The sequence below is a fragment of the Tachyglossus aculeatus genome, chromosome 17, assembly GCF_015852505.1.
Source record: "Tachyglossus aculeatus isolate mTacAcu1 chromosome 17, mTacAcu1.pri, whole genome shotgun sequence".
Classification (NCBI taxonomy): Eukaryota; Metazoa; Chordata; class Mammalia; order Monotremata; family Tachyglossidae; genus Tachyglossus; species Tachyglossus aculeatus.
In genome coordinates, this window is record NC_052082.1 from 41,588,528 (window position 1) to 41,611,900 (window position 23,373).

The following is a 23,373-nucleotide window of genomic DNA, read 5'->3' on the forward strand; positions in this document are numbered from 1 at the left end:
GCCTCAGTTCCTTCATCTGTAAAATGGGAATTGAGACTGTGAGTCCCACGTGGGACAGGCACTGTGTCCAACCCGATTTACTTGTATCCACCCCAGCGCTTAGTACAGTGCCTGGCACGTAGTAAGCGCTTAACAAATTCTATTATTATTATTATTATTGTTATCATTATTATTAATTAAATTACCTGTCCTTGCTTCCCTTTAAATGGTGAGCTCCATATGGGACAGGGACTGTGTCTGATTACATCTACCGCAGTGCTTTACATAGTGCTTGTGCCCACTTTTAGACTGTGAGCCCACTGTTGGATAGGAACTGTCTCTATATGTTGCCAACTTGTACTTCCCAAGCGTTTAGTGCAGTGCTCTGCACACAGTAAGCGCTCAATAAATACGATTGATGATGCTTGTCACATAATAAGCGCTTAACTCATACCACTACTATTATCATCACTATTGAGGCCTCAAATTCATCAAATTTTCCTGCTCAAAAAGCTCAGAGATATCATCTCGCTCTTTCTTACAAATCTCTGGGAGTTAGGAGTTATAACCCTCCTTCAGATGAAGAAACTGAAGCACAAATTGGAAAAGGGGCATTCATTCATTCATTCATTCAATCATACTTACTGAGAACTTACTGTGTACAAAGCACTGTACTAAGCGATTGGGAGAACACAAAATATCAGTAGACACATTACCTCCCCACAGCGAGCTTACAGTCTAGAGAGGGACACGTCCTAAAGCCACTCGGTCTTCAAAACAGATGGGTGTCAGGTGACATGGGTTTCAGTCTTCAGTGTGACCTTAATCTTAACTTCTCTGTTCCTCAGTTTCTCTTCTATTCCAGAAGAATAATACCTGCTTCTCCTCCCCCTGCAGAAATATTGTGAAGATAAAAGGAGATAATGGGTGTGAAAATACTTTAGAAACATTAAAAAGTCATACAAATATTACTGGAAGCATTTCTGTTGTGATGCCTTTTGAATACTTTAGCATGTAGCCACTAGATGAATTGAAGATTTCCTCAGTATAGTTCCCTCATCAAGGGAGCTGAAATCTAATGAATCAAAGATTTCTTCAGTTTCAACTTTTCAAGGGAAGCAGTGTTGCTTAGTGGAAACAAAATGGGCCTGGGAGTTCTCATCTCTGCTCTGCTGTCTGCTGTGTGACCTTGGGGAAGTCACTCAACTTCTTTGTGCCTAAATTCCCTCATCTACAGAATGGGGAATCAATATCTACTCTCCTTCCTACTTAGACTTTAAGCCCCATATGGGACTTGCTTATCTTGTATCTCCCCCAATGCTTAGCACACTGCAAGTGCTTAACAAATACAACAGTTATTAATTTCTATTCTTACATTTACTTTCCAGGCCTCTTCCTCCATTTCCCCTACCCCAACACCTTCCCCGCATTATTTTTTTTCCAGAGGTCCTTAGATTCTATACTCTCTCCCCTTTTCTTCCCAGGCATCACACAAGACTTCTGAAAACTGCTACGATTCCAACTGGTTAACTCCATACTACGCCCAGGGCTATTTCTCTGTCCTCCGTTTCTACTCTCGTTTCCAAAGCTTCCTGCAGATCAAGCCAGAGCCAGAGGAGCTGAGATGTAACCAGGAGAAGACGATCACCGTGTACTACTCCCTTGATGCAGAAGACTATAAGGATGTTGCCAATGTCCAGTTTTACTACTTGGTAAGCCTCGAAAGGAGGAAGGATTTCCTCCCTTTGATCTATTTGATACCCTCTGAATCAGATGTTGTTTATCCAGCCTTCATTGGATGGGACACATGGATAATAATAATAATAATAGTGCTAGTAATGATAACATTGTTATTAATATACTAGAAGCAGCATCATAGCTTAGTGGTCTGGGGATCAGAGGAACTGGGTTCCAATCTTTTATTAATTCATTCAGTTGTATTTATTGAGCACTTACTGTGCAGAGCTCTGTAGTAAGCGCATGGGAGAGCACAATATAACAGACACATTCCCTGACCACGATGAGCTTACAGTCTAGAGGGATGTGCGATCTTGGGTAAGTCATTCATTCATTCCTTCATTCGGTCGTATTTATTAAGCACTTACTGTGTGAAGAGCACTGTACTAAATGCTTGGGAGAGTACAATACAACACTGAACAGACACATTCCCTGACCACAACGAGCTTACAGTCTATAGGGGCTTCAGTTCACAGGGAAGTCACTTTCTCTCGACCTCAGTTTTCTCTGTAAAATGGGGGTCAAATATCAGTTCTTATCTTCTCTGTGCCTGTTACCTCATCTGTAAAATGTGAACGAAGACTGTGAGCCCCATATAAGACATGGACTGTGTCCAACCTGATTAGCTTGTATCTATCCCAGAGCTTGTACAGTGCCTGGCACACAGTAAGTGCTTAACCAATACCGTAAAAAAAACAAAAGTGCTTGGCACATAGTAAGCCCTTACCCAGCATCACAATTATTATTAGCTCTTCCCTCTAGATGGTAAGCTCCTTGTGGCGTAAACTGATTGATAGCGTAGGATAGAGCACAGGCCTGGGAGTCAGAAGGTCATGGGTTGTAATGCCGGCTCCATCCTTTGTCTGCTGTGTGACCTTGGGTAAGTCACTTCACTTCTCTGTGCCTCCGTTACCTCATCTTGTAAAATGGAGATTGAGACTGTGAGCCCCTCATAGGACAGACTGTTTCCAACCTGATTTGCTTGTATCTACCCCAGTGCTTAGAACAGTGCCTGGCACATAGTAAGTGCCTGACGAATACCGTAATTATTATTAGTAGTAGTAGTAGTAGTAGTACAGGGTTTCTCATACAATATGTGCTCCATAAATGCTATTGACTGACCGAAATAATTTAAAGAAACAACAAAGAAAAATCTCAAACTATTTGGAATAGCTGTTAGAGGCTTCTTGTGAACAGAGAATGTCTACCAACTCTGTTATGCATTTCTCTCCCAAGCACTTAGTACAATGCAATACACACAAGAAGTGCTCAATAAATACCATTGATGATGATGATGATGATGATTATGATGATGATGATAGTTGGGAGTCAGCAATAAAAGAGAGACTGGCCTTCTAGGAAAATGCCAAAAGAATGGCTTATTCATTCATTCAATCATATTTATTGAGCACTTACGGTGTGCAGAGCACTTTACTAAGCGTTTGGAAAGTACAATCCCTCAGGCCACCGGAGAAATGTCCAATGGAGCTGCCTGAGTCTATCCCCTGACTGCCACCTCATTTTATCTTCTCTCTACACAGGTGATGGTAAGAAAAGTGTTCGTTGTGACTGGCCAAAAAGAAGTCAGCATCAATGGCGGTAGGTGGAGTTTTATTCCCTTTTCAGAAGAAGCAACTGAGAAGCAATGTGAGCTAATAGATTGAGCACAGACCTGGGAGTCAGAAAGGCCTGGGTTCTAATCACAGCTCTGCCACTTGGGTGCCGAGGGGCCTGGGGCATGTCACTTCACTTCCCTGTGTCTCAGTTTCTTCAACTGAAAAAGGGGGATTCAATATCTGTTCTCCCTCCTACTTGGCTGTAAGTCCCATGTGGGACAGGGACTGTACATGGTCTGATTATCTTGTATCTACCCCAGTGCTTAGTACAGTGCCTGACAATAACGCACTTAATACCTTAAAAATATAAAGCACAAAGCATTGGAAGGATATATCCTAGACCACTTGGTCTGCAAAGCAGCTGACTTGGGCTCCGTGTCTTCCACTGACCTACATTGTGACTTTGGACAAGTTACTTTACCTCTCTGTGTTTCCATTTCCCTTGGGACACTCAAGTTTTCATGAGGGAATTGAGTAGTGGCGTCCAGTGAAGAGCTGTCTAGATTCCAGTTGTGACGTCTCTGGGTTTCCTGGGGACTTATGACTTTATCAAAGCAGTGAGGCTGTCCCAGCACCCTGGGAAGTTTTGCTGCACTGGGGAAGGAGAAGGGAAGGCCTAGGCTAGTGACTGCTTCCGTAGAATTGGGGGTTTAGAGAAGGGGTGAAGTGGGGGGTGGGGGCGACTGTAGATGGGGAGGCATTAGATTTGGGGGGGGGGGGGTCTCTGAAGCGGCTTCTCCCTGGGGAAGGAAAGTTTGTTTTCCCTCAAGTCCGCCTCACTTCCATCTCTCTCGTGAACACGTCCGTGTGTAATGCAGTCTTTCAGGTTCATCTCTCTGAGTCTTCATTTGTCTTCTCCTGCTCACAGCCCTGAATGGTTCATTTTCCGTCTCTCTCACCATCACTCCTGAGCTGGCTCCCAAAGCCACTATGCTGATATACACCCTGCACCCCCGGGGGGAGATGGTAGCAGACAGTGCCAAATTCCAGATTGAGAAATGCTTTAAAAACCAGGTGAGTTCATCTTTCTCTTCAGACTATTCAGTGTTATCATGGCCATCTTGGTCTGAAGTGGGAGAAAGATCAGGGAGGGCTAAGACAGAGAGACAGGTTTAAGAAAAGCAGTGTGGCCTAGTGGAAAAACCATGGGCCTGGGAGTCAGAGGACCTGGGTTCTAATCCCATCTCCACCACTTGTCTGCTATGTGACCTTGGGGTAGTCACTTAACTATTCTGTGTCTTGGTTCTCTCATCTGTAAAATGGGAATAAAAACTGTGAGCTCCACGTGGGACATGGACTGTGTCCAACCTGATGAAGTTGTATCTATCCCAGTGCTTAGTATAGTGCCTGGAACATAGTAAGTGCTGAACAAATGCCATTGAAAAAAAGCTGTTAGAATGAGGACATTGAACATTAGACATCTTGGTGAGTATGGTTTTAGTAGAGAGCAGGAAATCTAGGTTGTAGGGAATCTAGAAAGAGCTAGAAGAGGGAGCAAAGGCAGAGTGTGTATCTACTGGGGAAGAAGCATGGCCTAGTGGAAAGAATACAGGCCTGGGAGTCAAAGAACCTGGATCCTAATCCCACCTCTTCCAATCGTCTGCTGTGTGACCTTGGAAAAGTCACTTTACTTCTCTGGGTCTCAGTTCCCTCATCTGTAAAATAGGGATTCAATCCTCCTCCTTTCTGCTTAGGCTGTGAGCCCTGTGTGGGACAGTGACTGTGTCCAAAGTGATTATCTCATATCTACCCCAGTGTTTGGTACTGTGTTTGGCACATAGTATGTTGCTGAGATGTACTTCCCAAACGTTTAGTATAGTGCTCTGCACAAAGCAAGTGCTCAATAAATATGATTGAATGAATGAATGAACATAGCGCTTAACAAGTACAATAATAATGTTAATAATGGTGTCCAGTTGAAGTGTTTAGGCAGAAAATGAGGGTCTGGGTTGGGAGTCGATTTGAGTGTGCAGTACTTGGGCATCTTGGAAGGTGAGGAGGACTCAGAGGAGTCAAAAACAATGGATTAACTTCAGTGTTGAGACTTCAAGTCTGAGACCCTGTGAGAAGGAATTGATTCTAGTGCTAGTGGTTTGCCTAGCACTGCTCACACGCCCTCCCCTGGGGCAGAAATGTTCCTACTGGGGTCCCACAGGTAATACCCTCTAGATTGTGAGCTCGTTTTGGGCAGGAAATGTGTCTATTTGTTATATTGTACTCTCCCAAGTGCATTGTACAGTGATTTGCAAAGCACTGTACTAAGCGCTTGGAAAGTACAAGTTGGCAACATATAGAGACGGTCCCTACCCAACAACGGGCTCACAGTCTAAAAGGGAAATGTTGTTAATGACATTGTTTGGGGGTGAGCTAAATGGCCTAGTGCCCTGGGAGTCCTGTCTCCGCCATTTGCCTGCCATGAGACTTTGGGCAAGCCTCAGTTTCCTCATCTGTACAATGAAATACTGTTCTCCCTCCCCTTTAACCTGTGAGCCCCATGTGGGAGACGGTGACTGTGTCCAACCTGATTGCACTGTGACTCCCAAATGCTTAGCACAGTGTTGTCCATGTAGTAAGCACTTCACAAATATCACTGGTAGTAGTAAATGGGCAGAGATAAAATAATAATAATTATAATAATAATACTTGTCAAGCACTTTCTATGCACCAAGCACTGTTCTAAGCTCTGGGGTAGATATAAGTTAATCAGGTTGGACACAGTCCCTGTGCCACGTGGGACTCACACTCTTAATCCCCATTTTACAGATGAGGCCCAGAGAAGTGAAGTGACTTGTCCAGGGTCACACAGCAGACATGTGACGGAGCTGGGATTAGAGCCCAGGTCCTCCGACTCCCAAGCCTGTGCTCCATCCACTAAGCCACACTGCTTCTCCACTGAATGAAGCGGAGGATACCTCCTGTATATTCCTCGTGCATACAAGTGGTTTCTATTGCTCACCGCCTTCCCTCTGTCCCCATCCAGGTCAGCCTGAAGTTCTCTGAAGACCAAGGGCTCCCGGGCTCCAATGTCAGCCTCCACCTCGAAGCAGCCGCCAACTCCTACTGCGCTCTGCGGGTCGTGGATTGGCGCGTTCTTCTCCTGAAGCCCACGGAGCAGCTCTCAGCCAAAACTGTAAGCCCTTCGCTCTTGGCTAGTGTTGGCCTAGGCCTCCCGCTACCTTTCTTCAGGGGAAGAACAGAGCGCTACATGCTTTGCGGTGGTCCAAGCGTTCACCTCTGCTTGTCCTTCCTCTAGCTCAGGGGACAGCAGGCCTGAGGAGACCTGTGGTGAAGTTCCTAAGTATTATGGGATACCTCGTTCATTCATTCAGTAGTTCATTCATTCATTCATTCAATCGTATTTATTGAGCGCTTACTGTGTGCAGAGCACTGTACTAAGCACTTGGGAAGTACAAGTTGGCAACGTATAGAGATGGTCCCTACCCAACAACGGGTTCACAGTCTGGCGGGGGGTGGGGGGGGTTCACAGTCTTAATCCCCATATTACAGATGAGGTAACTGAGGCACAGAGAAGTTAAGTGACTTGCCCAAAGTCATACAGCTGACAATTGGTGGAGCCAGGATTTGAACCCGTGACCTCTGACTCCAAAGCCTGTGCTCCTTTCACTGAGCCATGCTGCTTCTCTCTGTAGTATTAAGCGCTTACTGTGTGCAGAGCACTGTACTCAGTGATTGGGAAAGTACAATGCAACAATAAAGAGTGACAATCCCTGCCCATAACAAGTTCAGTCTAAAGGGAAACAGCTTTAATGACAGCATGTTGAAACTCATCCACCCAACAGGCCTATACAGCAGAGAGTCCATAATTTTCAGGGTTGCAGAACTGACACAGTGTGGCCTAGTGGATAGAGTATAGGCCTGGAAATCAGAAGGACCTGAGTTCTAATCCTATTTCTGCCACTTGTCTTCTGTGTGACCTTGGGCAAGTTACTTCACTTCTCTTCCCCTCTGTTACCACATCTATAAAGTGGAGATAAGAGTGTGAGCCCCAGAGACTATGTCCAATCTGATTAGCCTGTGTCTACCCCATGGCTTAGAACAGTGCCTAGCACATAGTAAGTGCTTAACAAATTCCATTGAAAAATCAAACAATAATAATAATAGTAACAAATTGTAGTATTTAAGTGCTTTTGTATGCCAGGCACTGTAGTAGATATAAGTCAATTAGGTTGGACACAGTCTCTGTCCCACATAGGGGTAACGGTCTTACTCCCTGAGGTAACTGAGGCATGGAGGAGTTAAGTGATTTGCCTAAGGTCACACAGCAGACAAGTGGCAGAGCCGGGATTAGAACCCACATCCTCTGACTCCCAGGCCCGGGCTCTATCCAGTAAAACAGCCTGCTTCAGTTGTGTGGCTCTTGTCTCCAAGTGTCAGGAAGTTAGTGGGAGCTGTTTTTCAATTCACTTTCCATCAGGTGACATTCCCTGAAATCATTCAGCCTCCTTGAAAGCCATAAGTGCTTGCTTCCGATAGGTCTCCAACCTCTCTTTAAACACCTAGTCTCGGGCACGGAATGTGTCTGTTTAGTGTTGCATCTACTCTCCCAAGTGTTAAGTGCAGTGCTCTTCACACAGTAAGAGCTCAATAAATACGATGGACTGACTGACTGCGGTTTCCCGCTCTCCTCTGAAGTCCTCCCTTGCCCCTCCAGCTCCCCCTTACACTGTCAGGAGGTCATGGGTTCTAATCCCAGCTCTGCCACTTGTCTGCTGCGTGTCCCTGGGCAAGTCACTTCACTTCTCTGTGCCTCAGTAACCTCATCCCTGAAAGGGGGATCGAGAACTGTGTGTCTGATGTGGGACAGGGACTGTGCCCAACCTGATTTGCTTATATCCACACCAGAGTTGAGTACAATGCCTGGCACACAGTAAGCGCTAAACAAATACCCCAATTGTTATTATTATAATCATTCCCCCATTCACTCGCTCGAGTAAATACTCTCCCGAGCCAAGAAAGGCAAGGAACAGAGCAGCAGCAGCCGGAGCAGGTGGTAAGAATGGTATTTCCTTCCGGAGCCTCTGTCCTCCTGGAGTGTGTTCTTCTGGTTGCAACCCCAGCCGACTCTCAAAGCACAAGGAGCCGATGCTGATATTAGCAACAGCTTCTGCAGCAGGAAAGAGTGGAGTTGCATTCTGGATAGAGCACAGGCCTGGGAGTCAGACGGTCATGGGTTCTAATCCAGGCTCCTCCACCTGTCTGCTATGTGACCTTGGGCACATCACTTAACTTCTCCATGCCTCAGTTATCTCATCTGTAAAATGGGGATTGAAACTGTGAGCCCTGTGTGACACAGGGACTGCATCCAACCTGACTTGCTTGTATCCACCTCAGTGCTTAGTACAGTGTCTGGCACATAAAAAGCACTTATTAAATACCACAATTATTATTATTATTATTGTCTTTCCTTCTCAAGCTCCTGCTGTGACAACTTTTACTGGACATTTGATATTCGCTCCACCCCCAGCCCCCCAGCTCTTATGTACATAACTTTAAATTATGTATTTTAAATTACTTATTTATTCATAATTGTAATGATAATAATCATAATCATAATGTATTTGTTAAGCACTTACTATGTGCCAGGCACTGTAGTGGATACGAGCAAATCAGGTTGGACATAGTCCCTGTCCCATGGGGGGCTCACAGTCTTAATCCCCATTTTACAGCTGAGGTACCTGAGGCCCAGAAAAGTGAAATGACTTTTCCAGGGTCACACAGCAGACATGTGATGGAGCTGGGATTAGAACCACTGCCCTTCTGATTCCCAGGCCTGTGTTCTATCCCCTACGCCATGGTGCTTCTGTCAACATCTGTCTTCTCCTCTAGACTGTAACCTCGCTGTGGGCAGGGAACATGTCTGCTAATTAATAATTATGGTATTTGTTCAGCACATACTATGTGCCAGGGACTGCACTAAATGCTGGGGTGGATACAGGGAACGTATCTGCTAATTCTGTTGTATTGTGCTCTCCCACGTGCTTAATACAGTGCTGTGCACATAGCAAGCACTCAATAAATATGATTGATTGACTTATGCTGGGATGTCCAGAATTCTACGCTCCTCAGGGCAAGAAACAATTGCGCAGGAGGGCCTCTGCTCTGAGCATAGCCCCAAAATAACCCCAGAGGTACTTCTGCTCTCTATTGTGAACTAGCAGAACCCTGTATTTCCATCCATGATATTTATTAAGTGCTTACTCTCTGGTGAGCACTGTACTAAGCTATTGGGAGAGTACAATACAATAGAAATGGTAGACAATCCCTACCCTTAAGCAGTTTATTTGCTTGCCTTATTGCTGAGAAGAAGCAGAGTGGCCTAGTGGACAGAGCACGGGCCTGGAAGTCAGAAGGGCCTGGGTTCTAATCCCAACTCTGCCACATGTCTGCTGTGTGACCTTGGACGAGTCAATTTATTCCTCTGTGCCTCAGTTCCCTCAGCTGTAAAATGGTGATTTGACTGTGAGTCCAATGTGGAACAGGGACTTTGTCCTACCCAGTTACCTTGTATCTACCCCAGAGCTTAGTACAGTGCCTGGCACATAGTAAGCGCTCAACAAACACCACAGTGATTATCATTATGTTTGTAGACTACCCCTTTGGACCGTAAGCCCCTGGAGAGCTGGGATTGTGTCTACCAACTGTAGAACTTCCCCCCCACCCCACGAAGCGCTTAGTACAGTGCTCTGCTCAGAGTAAGTGCTCAGTAAGTACCACTGATTGGTGTTGAGGTAATACTAGAATGGAGTTCTCCTAAGAAAGAGCCGGCAGAGTGCTAACACCTGCTTTGTCCTTGACCCTGACTTTCTCTCGCATTCTAAAACCCACCTGATGTTCTCCCCTAAAGGTGTTCGACCTGGTTCTATCCCAGGAGTTATTTGGTAATTATCAAGGACTCCAGCTGGAAGATGACAAGAGAGAACCGTGTATCTCTGAGAAGGAAATATTTTACCAAGGTTTATATTATGAGCCTGTGAGCAATAGTGGTGATGGAGATACTTATGAAATCGTCAAGGTAAGTTTGCCTCCCTTGACCAGATAATAATGATGATAGTCATGGCTTTTGTTCAGCATCTATTATGTGTGCTAAGCACTGTACTGAGCTCTGGGTAATAATAATTATTATGTTAGTTGTTAAGTGCTTACTATGTGCCAAGCACTGTTCTAAGCACTGGGGTGGATACTGGCTAATCCGGATGTCCCAAAAGGGGCTCACGCTTTTAATCTCCATTTTACAGATGAGGTAACTAAGGCCCAGAGAAGCCAAGTGACTTACCCAAGACCACACAGCGGACATGTAGCGGAGTCAGAATTAGAACCCAGGTCCTTCTGACTCTCAGGGCTGTGCTGTAGCCACAGTCAGACACAGCCCCATCCCACACGGGGCACATAGAGTAATGGGGAGGGAGAGCAGGTATGGAAAGCCCATTTTATAAATGGGGAAATTGAGACAAACGGAAGGTAAGTGACTTGTGCGAGGTCACACAGCAGGCAAATGTCGGAGCTGAGATTTAGAATCCAGGTTCCTCTGATTCCAGGCCCGGGCTCTTTCCACTAGGCCATGCTGCTTTCTCCTAGGAAGTGGGGTGTTCAGAACGCAAGATAGGAGACCTCGAGAAGCAGAGTGTTTTATGACACTTGGATAAGTCAGTACACTCAGTTCTCCTGGAACAAGAGGGTTGTGTGCTTGCAAAACCACATGTTAAGGGAAACTTGCACTACCGTATTTGCCCGCTCTGACATCATCCGCATGCACATACGTGCCCTTGCCTAGGTGCATAAACAGTCTCTCCCAGCCACCCAGCTGGCCAAAACGAAACAGCCTCGCCTTGTTGGAAGAATCATCTCTTCCAGAGGACCCAGGCTGGTTGAAAAGAGTCCATAAATTCAAGCTAAAATTGGTCGTGTCCATAGAGCCAGAAAGGTACTTCAGTACCATCAATTCTGAAGCAAGAGTGGGGTTTTAGCCTGCTCCTACTGCAGCACTTTGGCAGCCGTGGCTGTGGGCATTGACTCTTCCAACGCTTTCGGGAACTGAGGCTGAGCATAGCTCCATGAATTCTCAAACGGTTGGCAACCCTAAATTTGAGTTAGGTCCAAATGCACTTCCCAGTGAGAGTTGTGGTGTATTGAATAAAGACTGGGCCTGGGAGTCATAAGGGCATGGATTCTAATTCATTCATCCAATAGTATTTATTAAGCGCTTACTGTGTGCCAGGCACTGTACTAAGTGCTTGGGAACGTACAATGCAACAATAAACAGTGACATTCCCTGCCCTCAACAAACCCACAGTCTAGGGGATGAAACAGAGTTATATATACGTAACAGAGTTGATAAATAATTAGCTTACATTCTACAGGTTAATCACCAACTCTCTATTTCACTTTATGCTGTGTTGGGATGTTCTGGTTTCTTAAAGATAAATATCCATGAATGACAGAGGACTCCTTTTATTCCCATTAGAGCGATTAATTAAAGATTTGTATCAAATATCTGTAGAGGGCTGAGCATTGTGCCCAGAAGCAGCGTGGCTCAGTGGAAAGAGCACGGGCTTTGGAGTCAGAGGTCATGGGTTCAAATCCCGGCTCCGCCAATTGTCAGCTGTGTGACCTTGGGCGAGTCACTTAACTTCTCTATGCCTCAGTTCCCTTATCTGTAAAATGGAGGTTAATCAATCAATCATTTATTGAGCGCTTACTGTGTACAGAGCACTGTACTAAGCACTTGGGAAGTACAAGTTGGCAACATACAGAGACATTCCCTACCCAACAGTGGGCTCACAGTCTAAAAGGGGGAGACAGAGAACAAAACCAAACATACTAACAAAATAAAATAAATAGAATAGGGTTAAGACTGTGAGCCCCCCATGGGACAACCTGATCACCTTGTAACCTCCCCAGCACTTAGAACAGTGCTCTGCACATAGTAAGTGCTTAGTAAATGCCATTATTATTATTTATTATTATTATTGTGCTAAGTATTTGGGAGAGTACAGCATGGCTTAATAGCAAGAGCACAGGCCTGGGAGTCAGAAGGTCATGGGTTCTAATCCCGGCTCTGCCATTTGTCTGCTTTGTGACCTTGGGTAAGTCACTTCACTTCTTTGGGCCTCAGTTACCTCCTCTGTAAAATGGAGATTGGCACTGTGAGCCCCATGTGGAACAAGGTCTGTGCCCAACCCGATTTGCTAGCATCCACCCCTGTGCTTAGTACAGTGCCTGGCACATAATAAGAGCTTAACAAATACTACTATTATTATTACTGATAATAATAATCACAATTAGTTGTCATCTGGATTAGCCACCTGACACAGACCCCTACGCCCTCCCAAGCTTTACCCTCTCCTCATACCTTAGGTTCCAGGATGTAGGCAGAATCATGGAGGCTTAATTGTTGTTATTATCATTGTAGTATTTGTTAAGCACTTACTATGTGTCTCTTACCAAGTGCTGGGGTAGATACCAGATATTCGGTTTAGACACAGTCCCTGCCCCATATGGGGTTCACAGTCTGAGTAGGAGGGAGAATATATATTAAATCCCCATTTTACAGATGAGGAAACTGAGGCACGGAGAAGTGAAGTGACTTGCCCGAGGTCACACAGCAGGCAAATGGCAGAGCCGGGATTAGAACCCAGTTCCTCTGACTCCCAGGCCCGTGTTGCTTTAATGAGGCTGTGGGAAGAGCCCTTGCCTGCTTCTGGTGGCAATGTGGAGGGATACAGTGTGATCCAGTGGAAGCTAACTGGGGCTGAAAGCCAGGATAGTTGGGTTCTAGCCCCAAAACTGCCTCTGTGCTGATGTGTGGCTTTGGCCAAGTCACTTAACCTCTTTGAGCCTCAATGTTCTCATCTGTAAAATGGGCATAAGATAGTGAACCCCATGTGGGACAGGGACGGTGCCTGATCTCATAATCCTATGTCTACCCCAGTGTTTAGCTTATAGTATGCACATAATAAATACTAATAATAATAATAATGAGACTGCACTGGTAGAAGTATCAGTGAACAGTAGGGGTTTAGCTAGACGCACCCATCCCAACAAGCCCTGTGGTTCACAGGGAATTCTCCGGCTTCATCGCTCAGGTCAAGCAGAGCAATCTGCTTCCCCTCCCAACCTCCGTCTCCAAAAGAGCCTTGAGTGATTTGGGGGTTTTGACTTGTTTCCAGGAAATGGGCTTGAAGGTCTTTTCCAACTCACGTCTCCGCAAGCCAGAAGTGTGCATAAAGAAGACATTCCAGCCATATCCCGAGGTGGCATTTTCCCGCGGACAGCCGTACGGCACCCTCAAGGCTGCTTCATTTTCCAGTACGGGTGACATGGTCTTAAGAATCCGGTTGAAGGACAGAGAAATGTGGGGGGGTCACTGAGTTGAGAGTTTTTCACCTAGCAGGTTTCAGGATATTGAGTAGGTTCCTGGCTGTGCTGGAATCCTGAATGGTCATCATAACAATAATAATGGTATCTGTTAAGCACTTGCTAAGTGCCTGGCACTGTTCTAAGCACTGGGTTAAGTACGAGATAATCGGGTTGGACATGGTCCCAGTCCTACATAGGGCTCACAGTCTTAATCCCCATTTTACGGATGAGAGAACTGGGGTACAGAGAAGTTAAGTGACTTACCCAAAGTCACACAGCAGACAAGTGATAGAGCCAAGATGAGAACCCAGGTCCTTCTGTCTCTAAGGCCCGTGCTCTATCCACTAGACCACGCTGCTTCAGCCCATTGGTTCAAAATCTCTGAGTTTTGGCCTGGTCCCTAAGACAAAGAAAATTCTCATTCTAGTTATTCTTCCTGACTCAGCCATGCTGCAGTGGATTTTGAGCCACCTCCCTGGACTCTCCAGCCTCATCATCACCAACAACACGTCACAAATAAGAACAGCATTGAGCATGCTCAGCAGAAGTTCCATTACTTTTTTTTTATGGTGTTAAGCACTTGCTATATCCCTGATACTGTACTAAGCACCAGGGTAGATAAAGAATAATCAGTTTGAGCACAGCCCCTGTCCCACATGGGGCTCACAGTCTTAATTCCCATTTGACAGATGAGGTATCTGAGGCCCAGAGAAGTGAAGTGACTTCCCCACGGTCACAAAGCAGACAAGTGGCGGGGGCAAGATTAGAACTCAAGTCCTTCTGACTCCCAGGCCATGCTGCTTTTCGTGTCCTCCTTGTGCCTGCATTCGGAAAGAAAGCTTTTGCGGCTTGTGGCCATTCCCTGAAGGGTAATAGGTGGTCACGTGGGCAAAACACTCTAAACCGGATCATCCTTTCTCCTCAGGTTCCTCAAGTAACCCGGGCTTTTCCGATTCAGATGCCCAAGCAGCTGTGAAAGAGACCGTCCGGAAATTCTTCGCAGATACTTGGATATGGGAACTAGTTACAGTCGGGTGAGTGTGACCCTCTGTCTTCATTTTTTTTCTCGTCTTTCCCTACTCTCCTCTTTTCTTTTTTTCTTCATTTTAATCTCCATCATCCTCCTTCCACTTACGTATTCTTTTCTTCACCAGCTTCACCACGGCTAGTGGTGCTTGCTTCTCTCCAACTCCCACAGTAAGCACTCAATAAATAGGACTGATTGATTGAGCAACCGTGCCAGTGCTCAATCAGTCCTATTTATTGAGCACTTACTGTGAGCGGGGCATTCATTCATTCATTCAATCCTATTTATTGAGCACTTACTTTGTGCAGAAAGCTGTACTAAGTGTTTGGGAGAGTACAGTATAACAATATAACAGACACATTCCCTGTCCACAATGAGCTTACAGTCAAAAGGGGGAAACAGACATTAATATAAATAAATTTTGGATATGTACATAAGGATTCATTCATTCAATCATATTTATTGAGCGCTTATTGTGTGCAGAGCACTGTACTAACTGTTGAGGAAGTACAAGTCGGCAACATATAGAGACGTAGTCCCTACCCAACAATGGGCTCACAGTTTAGATGGGGCTGGTTTGGTTGGAGAATGAAGGGAGCAAATCAGGGCTATGCAGATAATAATAATAATAATGAGGGCATTTATTAAGCACTTACTATGTGCAAAGCACTGTTATAAGTGCTGGGGAGGCTACAAGGTGATCAGGTTGTCCCACAGGGAATGGGATGGGAGTATGAGGAGAAAAGTAAATGAAGGCTTAGTCAGAAAAGGCCTCTTGGAGAAGATATGCCTTCACTAAGGTGTTGAAGGTGGGGAAGAGTAATTGCCTGTCTGATAGGAAGGAGGGAGCTTCAAACCAGAGACAGGATGGAGGAGAGGGGTTAGCGGCGAGACAGATGAGATCGAGGTACAGTGAGTAGGTTGGCATTACAGGAGAGAAGCGTGTGGGTTGGGTTGTAGCAGGAGAGCAGGGAGGTGAGGTGGGAGTGGGCGAGGTGATTGAAATCCGATGCCCTCTCCTTCTCCTGTGTGGAATGCCCTCTTCACTCAGCTTGTCCGATTCCTGAACCTCCTGTCCTCTAGAGCCATTTTAAATAAGGCTTCAAAAAGCATATATCTCTATGACTGACTTATTTATTCACTTGTGCCTGTAGTCATACCGATTCTCTGAATTTAGGAAAGGGCTCAGTACAGTGCTCTGCCCACAGTAAGCTCTCAATGAGCACTTGTGAGAAGCAGCATGACCTAGCAGAAAGAGCATGGGGATGGGAATCAGAGGATGTGGATTCTAATCCTGGATCTGCCCCTTACTTACTATGTGACCCTGGGCAAGTCGCTTCACTTCTCTGGGCCTCAGTTCCCTCATCTGTAAAATGGAGATTCAATCCCTGTTCTCTGTTCTACTTAGACTGTAAGCCCCATAAGGCACCTGACTATCTAGTCTCTACCTCTACCTACATAGTAAGTACTTAACAAATACCACAATTATTATTATTAATAATAGTAAACATTATGAATTGATTTATTTCTTTTTCTCAGTATATTCTTGGCCTTTTGTGTCTGTTGATCTTAATGAGGAAGACGGAAGAACCCTGAGGGCTGGAATCATAGCTTTCATTTCTTTTGTATGTTCACCAAGTGTCAGTGTTGCCTAGTGGCTAGAGCATGGGCCTGGGATTTAGAAGGACCTGGGTTCTAATCCCATTTCTGCCACTCATTTGCTGTGTGACCTTGGGCGATTTACTTCACTTCTCTGTGCCTCAGTTTCCTCATCTGTAAAATGGAGATTAAGAATATGAGCCTCACGTGGGATAGGGACTGTGTCCAACTTGATTAGCTGGTATCTCCCCCACTACTTAGAATGGTGCCTGGCAAATAGCCGGAGCAGGTGCTTAACAAATAATGTGAACAATAGCAGCTATCAATCACTTAGTACTACTTATTGAGTGCTTTCTGTGGGCAGAGCACTAAACTAAGACTTGTTTCCTGCCCACAAGGAACGTACAGTCTAGAGGAGGAGACAGACCTTAAATTAAATTGCAGATAAGTATATAAGTACTGTGGGGCTGAGGGTGGGGTGAATAAAGGGTACAAACCCAAGTGCAAGAGTGATGCAGAAGGGAGCGGGAGTCAGGAAAATGAGGGCTTAGTCAGGGAAAGCCTCTTGGAGGAGATGTGGTTTTAATAAGGCTTTGAAGGTGGAGAAAGTGATGGTCTGTCGGCTATGAAGGCTGACTGAGGCATATATAAAATATGCTGTTGATGATGATGAAATAGGTCACAGAGAGCATGAGAAGGCTAGGATGATGAATAAGACAAGGCCTTGGTTGCGAAAGTCACAGCAGACTCAGGATTTTGACTAGCAACACTTGGCCCAATTCAAAAGATGGAAACTCAAACTTTCTTCCTTGCTGCTTCTTTCTGAATCTGCATTTTGACTCAGGCCTGCAAGGTCAGGATCTTGTGGTTTGGGTTTGCTCTTTTCTTTCTTTTATGGTATTTAAGTGCTTACTATGTATCAGGGTCTGTACTAAACACTGGGGTAGATGCAAGGTAATCAGATTGGACCCATTCCACTTTGTACACAATAATAATAACTGTGGTATTCAAGTACTGTCTATGTGCCAGGAACTGTTCTAAGCGCTGAGGTAGATACAAGATAATTGGGCTGGACACAGTCCCTGTCCCACATGGGGCTCAAAGTCTTAATCCCCATTTTAGAGATGAGGGAACTGAGGCGCAGAGAAGTGCAAGAAGTGACTTGCCCAAGGTAACAGGGCAGACATGTGGCAGAGGTGGGATTAGAACCCAGGGCCTTCTGACTCCCAGACTGTATCCACTAGGCCATGCTGCCCTGCTGGAAATGTCTTTACCTTGGCTTGTTCCTCTCCAGTTCCTCGGGTTCGGCCGACCTGTCCTTCACCATGCCGGACACCATCACCCGGTGGGATGCCAGTGGCTTCTGTGTGGCTGACCAAGCTGGATTTGGCATCTCCTCCAACTCCAAACTGATCGGCTTCCAGCACTTCTTCAGTGACCTAAACCTGCCCTACTCAGTTGTGCAAGGGGAGCAGTTCGAATTGACAGGCAACATCTTCAACTACCTAGACCACTGCGTTGAGGTACATTTCTTCCTGGGGTGAACACTGGCTCCCCTCCAGAGCCAATCCGGGATTTACTCCAGATCACGGAGCACCCCTTGGAATATTCTGGTTTTGGGGAGTGTCACATCATCAGCACCATTATCATTCTAGAGTTTATGGGCAGGGATTGTCTCTATTTGTTGCTGAATTGTACTTCCCAAGCACTTAGTCCAGTGCTCTGCACCCAGTAAGCACTCAATAAATAGGATGGAATGAATGAATCATCAGTGGTATTTCTTGAACCCTTACTGAATACTAGTCCCTTGAGACTGTAAACTCATTGTAGGCAGGGAACGCATATGTTTATTGCTGTGTTGTACTCTCCCAAACACCTAATACAGTGCTTTGCACATAGTAAATGCTCAATAAATATGATTGAATTAATAAATGAATACTAAGCACTTGGGAGAGTAATCAATCAATCACATTTATTGAGCGCTTACTGTGTGCAGAGTACTGTACTAAGCGCTTGGGAAGTACAAGTTGGCAACATATAGAGACAGTCCCTACCCAACAGTGGGCTCACACTCTGGGCCTCACTTTCCTCATCTGTAAATTAATCAACCATATTTAATGAGCGCTTACTGTGCGCAGAACACTGTGCTGAGCTCTGGGGTGGATAAAGCAGATCAAGCTGGACACAGTCCCTGTCCCATGTGGGGCTCACAGTCTTCATCCCCCCTTTACAGATGAGGGGAGGAGGCACAGAGAATTGATGTGACTTCCCCAAGGTCACGCAGCAGACAAATGGCAGAGTCAGGATTAGATACCAGGTCCTTCTGACTCCCATGTCCACGCTCTGTCCACTAGGTAAAGCACTGTTAAAATGAGGATTAAATCCCACTCTTTCCTACTTAGGCTGTGAGCCACATGTGGGACAGGGTCTGTGGCCAACCTGATTACCTTGTAACCACCTTAGAACAGTGCTTGACACATAATAAGCTAACAAATATTGTTATTATTACTATCATTATTATTATCATAATACAACAAGTTGATAGGCATGTTCCCTGCTTGCAGCAAGCTTGCAGTATATAGGGGGAAACAGACATTAACATGAATAAATCATTTATAATACATAATGTGTAGATATGTACATAAGTGCTGTGAGATTGAGGATGCGGTGAATATCAAATGCCCAAAGGTCAAGATCAAGTGCATAGGTGATGCAGAAGGGAGAGGGAGCAGGAGAAAAGAAGATCTAATTGGGGAAGGCTTCTTGGAGGAGTTGTTACCTTACCTTCAGAGTAGAACTACTACAACCCTTAATTAACTACTTAAAATATTAAGCATCTGCTATGTGTCAAGCACTATTCTAAGCCCTGGGGCAGGTGAATATAAGAGAATCAGGTTGGAAAAAGTCCCTGTCCCGCATGGGGCTCACAGCCTAAGTAAAAGGAGGTAGGATTTAATCCCCTTTTTACAGATGAGGAAACTGAGGCCCGGAGAAGTTAAGCGACTTGCCCAAGGTTACACGGCAGACCGGTGGCAGAGCCGAGGTTAAAACTCAGGTCCTCTGACTCCAAGGCCCGTGTTCTTTCCATTTAGGTCACCCTACTTTCCAATTTTCAACCTGCATAACTTAGGGCAAGAACATATCTTTCAGGCTTAGAGTAGCACTTATTGACAACCCAGTTGGTATAGTACTTTGTACTAGGTGCTTGGAAAGTACAGAATGTGGACCTCTTCACTGTCCACAAGAGTTTGCATTCTAGCTGGGCATACACACCCAAAATTATTAACAACTAAAGTGGTTCAAATAAATGAGTATATGCATATACCTAAGTGCAGAGGACTGTTAATAAATTCAGAAATAAAGGTTGACTGGTGGAACTCTACAACTCAGCTTTCTGGGAGATTAATCGGGGAAAGTTTGTTGAAGGAAATAGGACAATATGGGGGATTTGATTTTAAAGAGAGTTGGGGGAAAGATTTGTTTACCCATCTTCATTTACCACAATCATCCTCAAATCTGAAGATTGAACTCTTGCAGACTGGAGGGACTGCCACCCCCCCAGTAAAGGTGTCCAGAGCAACAGAAGCCCACTTATTCAGGACTGATTGCTTTCTTGTGCCTCGAGGACAAGAGTGGAGGAGTGACCATTTCAGGGTGATATGGGCCAGGTAGGGTGGAAGTCTGAAGTAATCTGTGTCCTTCCTCCCACTTGGACTCCCAGAAACTTCCCAAGATCCTCTGCTGCCCCTCACTAGACTGAGTTTAAGAGCCTGAGGTCCTCGCCCTGGTAGTCCTGGCAAGTGGAAATAACAGCAATCCTGCCTTGAGAGAGATCTGTGTTGCTCTGATTTGTCTTTTCCTCAGATTTCTGCTCTCCTGGAAGAATCTGCAAATTATGAAATTCAGCGCAACTCCCCACAAGGCAGCGGAAATGTGATTGTTGGAGCCAATGAGAAGAAAACGTATATCTGGACCATGACCCCCAAAACACTGGGTATGTCCCAATTTGTCTCTCTTGGAATTCTATTCTGCCTTTGCTGCTTCCATTCATTTTCCACCTTTGAATCTTACTTTTAAAATTCTAATACATAATGAAAAAAAAAACCTTTGAATTTGCATAGTACTCGGACTTTTCCAGAGTACTCTTGCATCTATTCTGAAAAACTTTCCCCCACCTATTTCCCATTCCCCTTGCTTATTTTATCATTGAAAATCCCATTTTATGACTTCAGTAATAATCCTCATCATAATTATAACAATAATAATTGCCATTATTATGGTACTTAAGTGCTTGCCGTGTGCCAAGCACTGTTCTAAGCACTGGGGCAGATACAAGTTAATCAGATTGGACACAGTCACTGTCCTACATAGGGCTTCCACTCTTAATCCCCATTTTACAGAAGAGGTAACTGAGGCTCAGAGAAGTGACTTGCCCAAGGTCACCCATCAGACATGTGGCAGAGCCAAGATTAGAACCCATGACCTTCTGACTCCCAGGCCCATGCTCTATCCACTACGCCACACTCCGTCTCTAAAGTGCTTGGGAGAATACAATCCAACAGAATTAGTGGACAAGTTCCCTGTCCACAAGAAGCTTACAGCCTAGAGGGCAAATGTCTACAAGCAGCATTAATCAATTCACCTATTCCATTAGCTCAGGAGCCATTCATCTAGTAGCCAGGAGTGTAGAGTGGCCTAGGGGATACAGCACAAGCCTGGGAGTTAGAAGGTCCTGGGTTCTAATCCCGGCTCCGCCACTTATCTGTTGTGTGACCTTGGGAAAGTCACTTCACTTCCCTGGGCCTCAACTACCTCATCCATAAAATAAGGATTAAGATTTTGAGCCCATGAGGGGCATGGGCTGTGTCCAACCTGATTATCTCAGCGCTTAGAAAAAGATTGCAGTAAGATAGAGTGAAGCCAAAGTCAATCAGAAATCTCCTCTAGATCATTGAGCCCACAGGGCACATAGTGGATACTATCCCATGGCTTGGAAAGAGCCTCCAAAGTGAAACTTCCTTGACTGCGCAGATTGTACCAGGTGGATTGTGGATTGAAGGGTGTTTGTCACCCCATTTTCAATGCTCAGCAGCTCCCTAGCATTTTCCATTCCCCAGCCTAATGTATACGATTTTGGGGGTCCCTCCCCCAAACGCACTGTCTTGGGGCTCCGAAGATCCTTTCATGCAGCCAGTACAATGGAGAGGGTTGGAACTCAGATTCAAGAGGGAGATAAAATTCCCTGAAGTCAAAACAGTAAAAGCAGTTGCATAAAACCATCTTGCCAGTTGAATGGATTTCCCAGCTCGGCCTACTACTCAAAGAACCATGGAATGTGAGGATAATGGTTCATACTGAGTCTCATTAATTAATTTAATTTTGTTCTATGATGATGATGATGATGATGGTATTTGTTTAGCGCTTACTATGTATCAAGCACTGTTCTAACCCCTGGAGAAGTTACGAGCAAATAGGGTTGTATACAGTACCTGTCCCACATGGGGCATTTAGTCACAATTCCCATTTTAAAGATGAGGTAACTGAGTCAAAGAGAAGTGAAATGACTTGTCCAAGGTCACACAGCAGACAAGTGGTGGAGCTGGGATTAGAAACCAGGTCCTTCTGACTCCCAGGCCCATACGCTATTCACTAGGCAATGATTTGTTAAGCGCTTATTATATACCTAGCACCGTACTAAGCAGGTCAAACGTGGGGCTCACAGTCTAAGTAGGTGGGAGAACAGGTACTGAACCCCCATTTGGCAAATGAGAGTGCTGAGGCACAGAGAAGTGAAAAGACTTGCCCAAGATCCCACTGTAGACAAGTCAGACTTGTCCGGGTCCTCAGACTCCCAGGCTCATGCTCTTTCCACTAGGCCAAGCTACTCCCCGGAAAGCAAGGGAGAAGATTAGACCCCAGTGGAAATGACAAGCTGAAGGAGCCTACTTTGGCTTCTTCCGCAAAGGGCATCCTCCCAAATCAGATGGATGATTCTTTGCAACTGCTAATCTTCTTTTTCTCATGGATGGGCTCAGGATCTAACTATGGAGGAAACAGGTAGCCCGAAATAAAGATGGGCAAAGAGAGTCAAGAAGCACCCCCTCCGCCACTAACAAAAACCCCAAAACACCCACCCTTTCAAAACGATGGCCTCCGGTATCTGTTAAAACCCGTTTCCAGAGGGAGCACAACATGGCAAGACGTCTTTGCTCTGATGATGTCCTCTAGATTGTAAGCTCCTTGTGGGTGGGGAATGTGTCTGTTTATTGTTCTATTGTACTCTCTCAAGCACATGGTATAGTGCTCTGTACACTGTAAGTGCTCAGTAAATAAGACTGAATGAATGAATGATGTGGGGATTGTTTTAGGGGAAGTGAATTTGACCATGACTGCCGAGACGGTGCAAAGCCAAGCCTGTGGAACTTCTGAGCAGCAGAGTCCAAGGTGGAAAGACACATTAATCCGTGTGCTGTTGGTGGAGGTAGGTGAACTCACCCATGAAACTCTGAGACTAGAGACCCGTACTCTTGGTCATCACATGAATTTCTAAGCCTCCAGGGCCCAGTGTTTTCGTTGGAATTTAGTTGGCTGGTGATGCTAGTTTACATCAATCCATGCTATTTATTGAGTGTTTACTGTGTTCAGAGCACTGTACTAAGTTGGTGGAGTTCAGTACAACAGAGTTGGTAGACACATTCTCTGTCCACAATACACTTAGTCTAGAGAGGAAGACAAACAATATATATAATTTATAATCTCTAATTCATAGATATGTACATAAGTGCTGTGATAAGAATATCTTCTTCACAAGACCGCCTGAGGATGAAGTATTTACTTCCTAGAGATTGTGAAGGAATTTTTTATTGTATTCTCAATCACCCTTAACCTGAATTGGAGTCTGCCTGCATTCATTAGTTCATTGATTTTTGCTTCCCTGTCTTTCTTATTGAATCAATCAATAAATGGTATTTTTGAGTGTTTTCTGTGTGCAGGCACTGTACTAAGTGCTTGGGAGAATGCATTACAACAGAGTAGGTA

The 23,373-nt window shown here is 45.2% G+C and overlaps 1 protein-coding gene across 1 annotated transcript in view; it reads left to right on the forward strand.

Annotated features, from left to right (window-relative positions):
• The window catches only part of LOC119939623 (ovostatin homolog 2-like), a 62,243-nt gene that overhangs the window by 14,697 nt on the left and 24,173 nt on the right, over positions 1-23,373 (forward strand). Inside the window, exons 12-21 of the mRNA XM_038759746.1 lie at positions 1,464-1,691; positions 3,258-3,315; positions 4,201-4,346; positions 6,313-6,462; positions 10,198-10,365; positions 13,520-13,658; positions 14,635-14,743; positions 17,630-17,858; positions 20,200-20,329; positions 22,704-22,816. Of these exons, the coding sequence (XP_038615674.1) occupies positions 1,464-1,691; positions 3,258-3,315; positions 4,201-4,346; positions 6,313-6,462; positions 10,198-10,365; positions 13,520-13,658; positions 14,635-14,743; positions 17,630-17,858; positions 20,200-20,329; positions 22,704-22,816 (1,470 nt within the window). The remainder of the gene's footprint in view (positions 1-1,463; positions 1,692-3,257; positions 3,316-4,200; positions 4,347-6,312; positions 6,463-10,197; positions 10,366-13,519; positions 13,659-14,634; positions 14,744-17,629; positions 17,859-20,199; positions 20,330-22,703; positions 22,817-23,373) is intronic.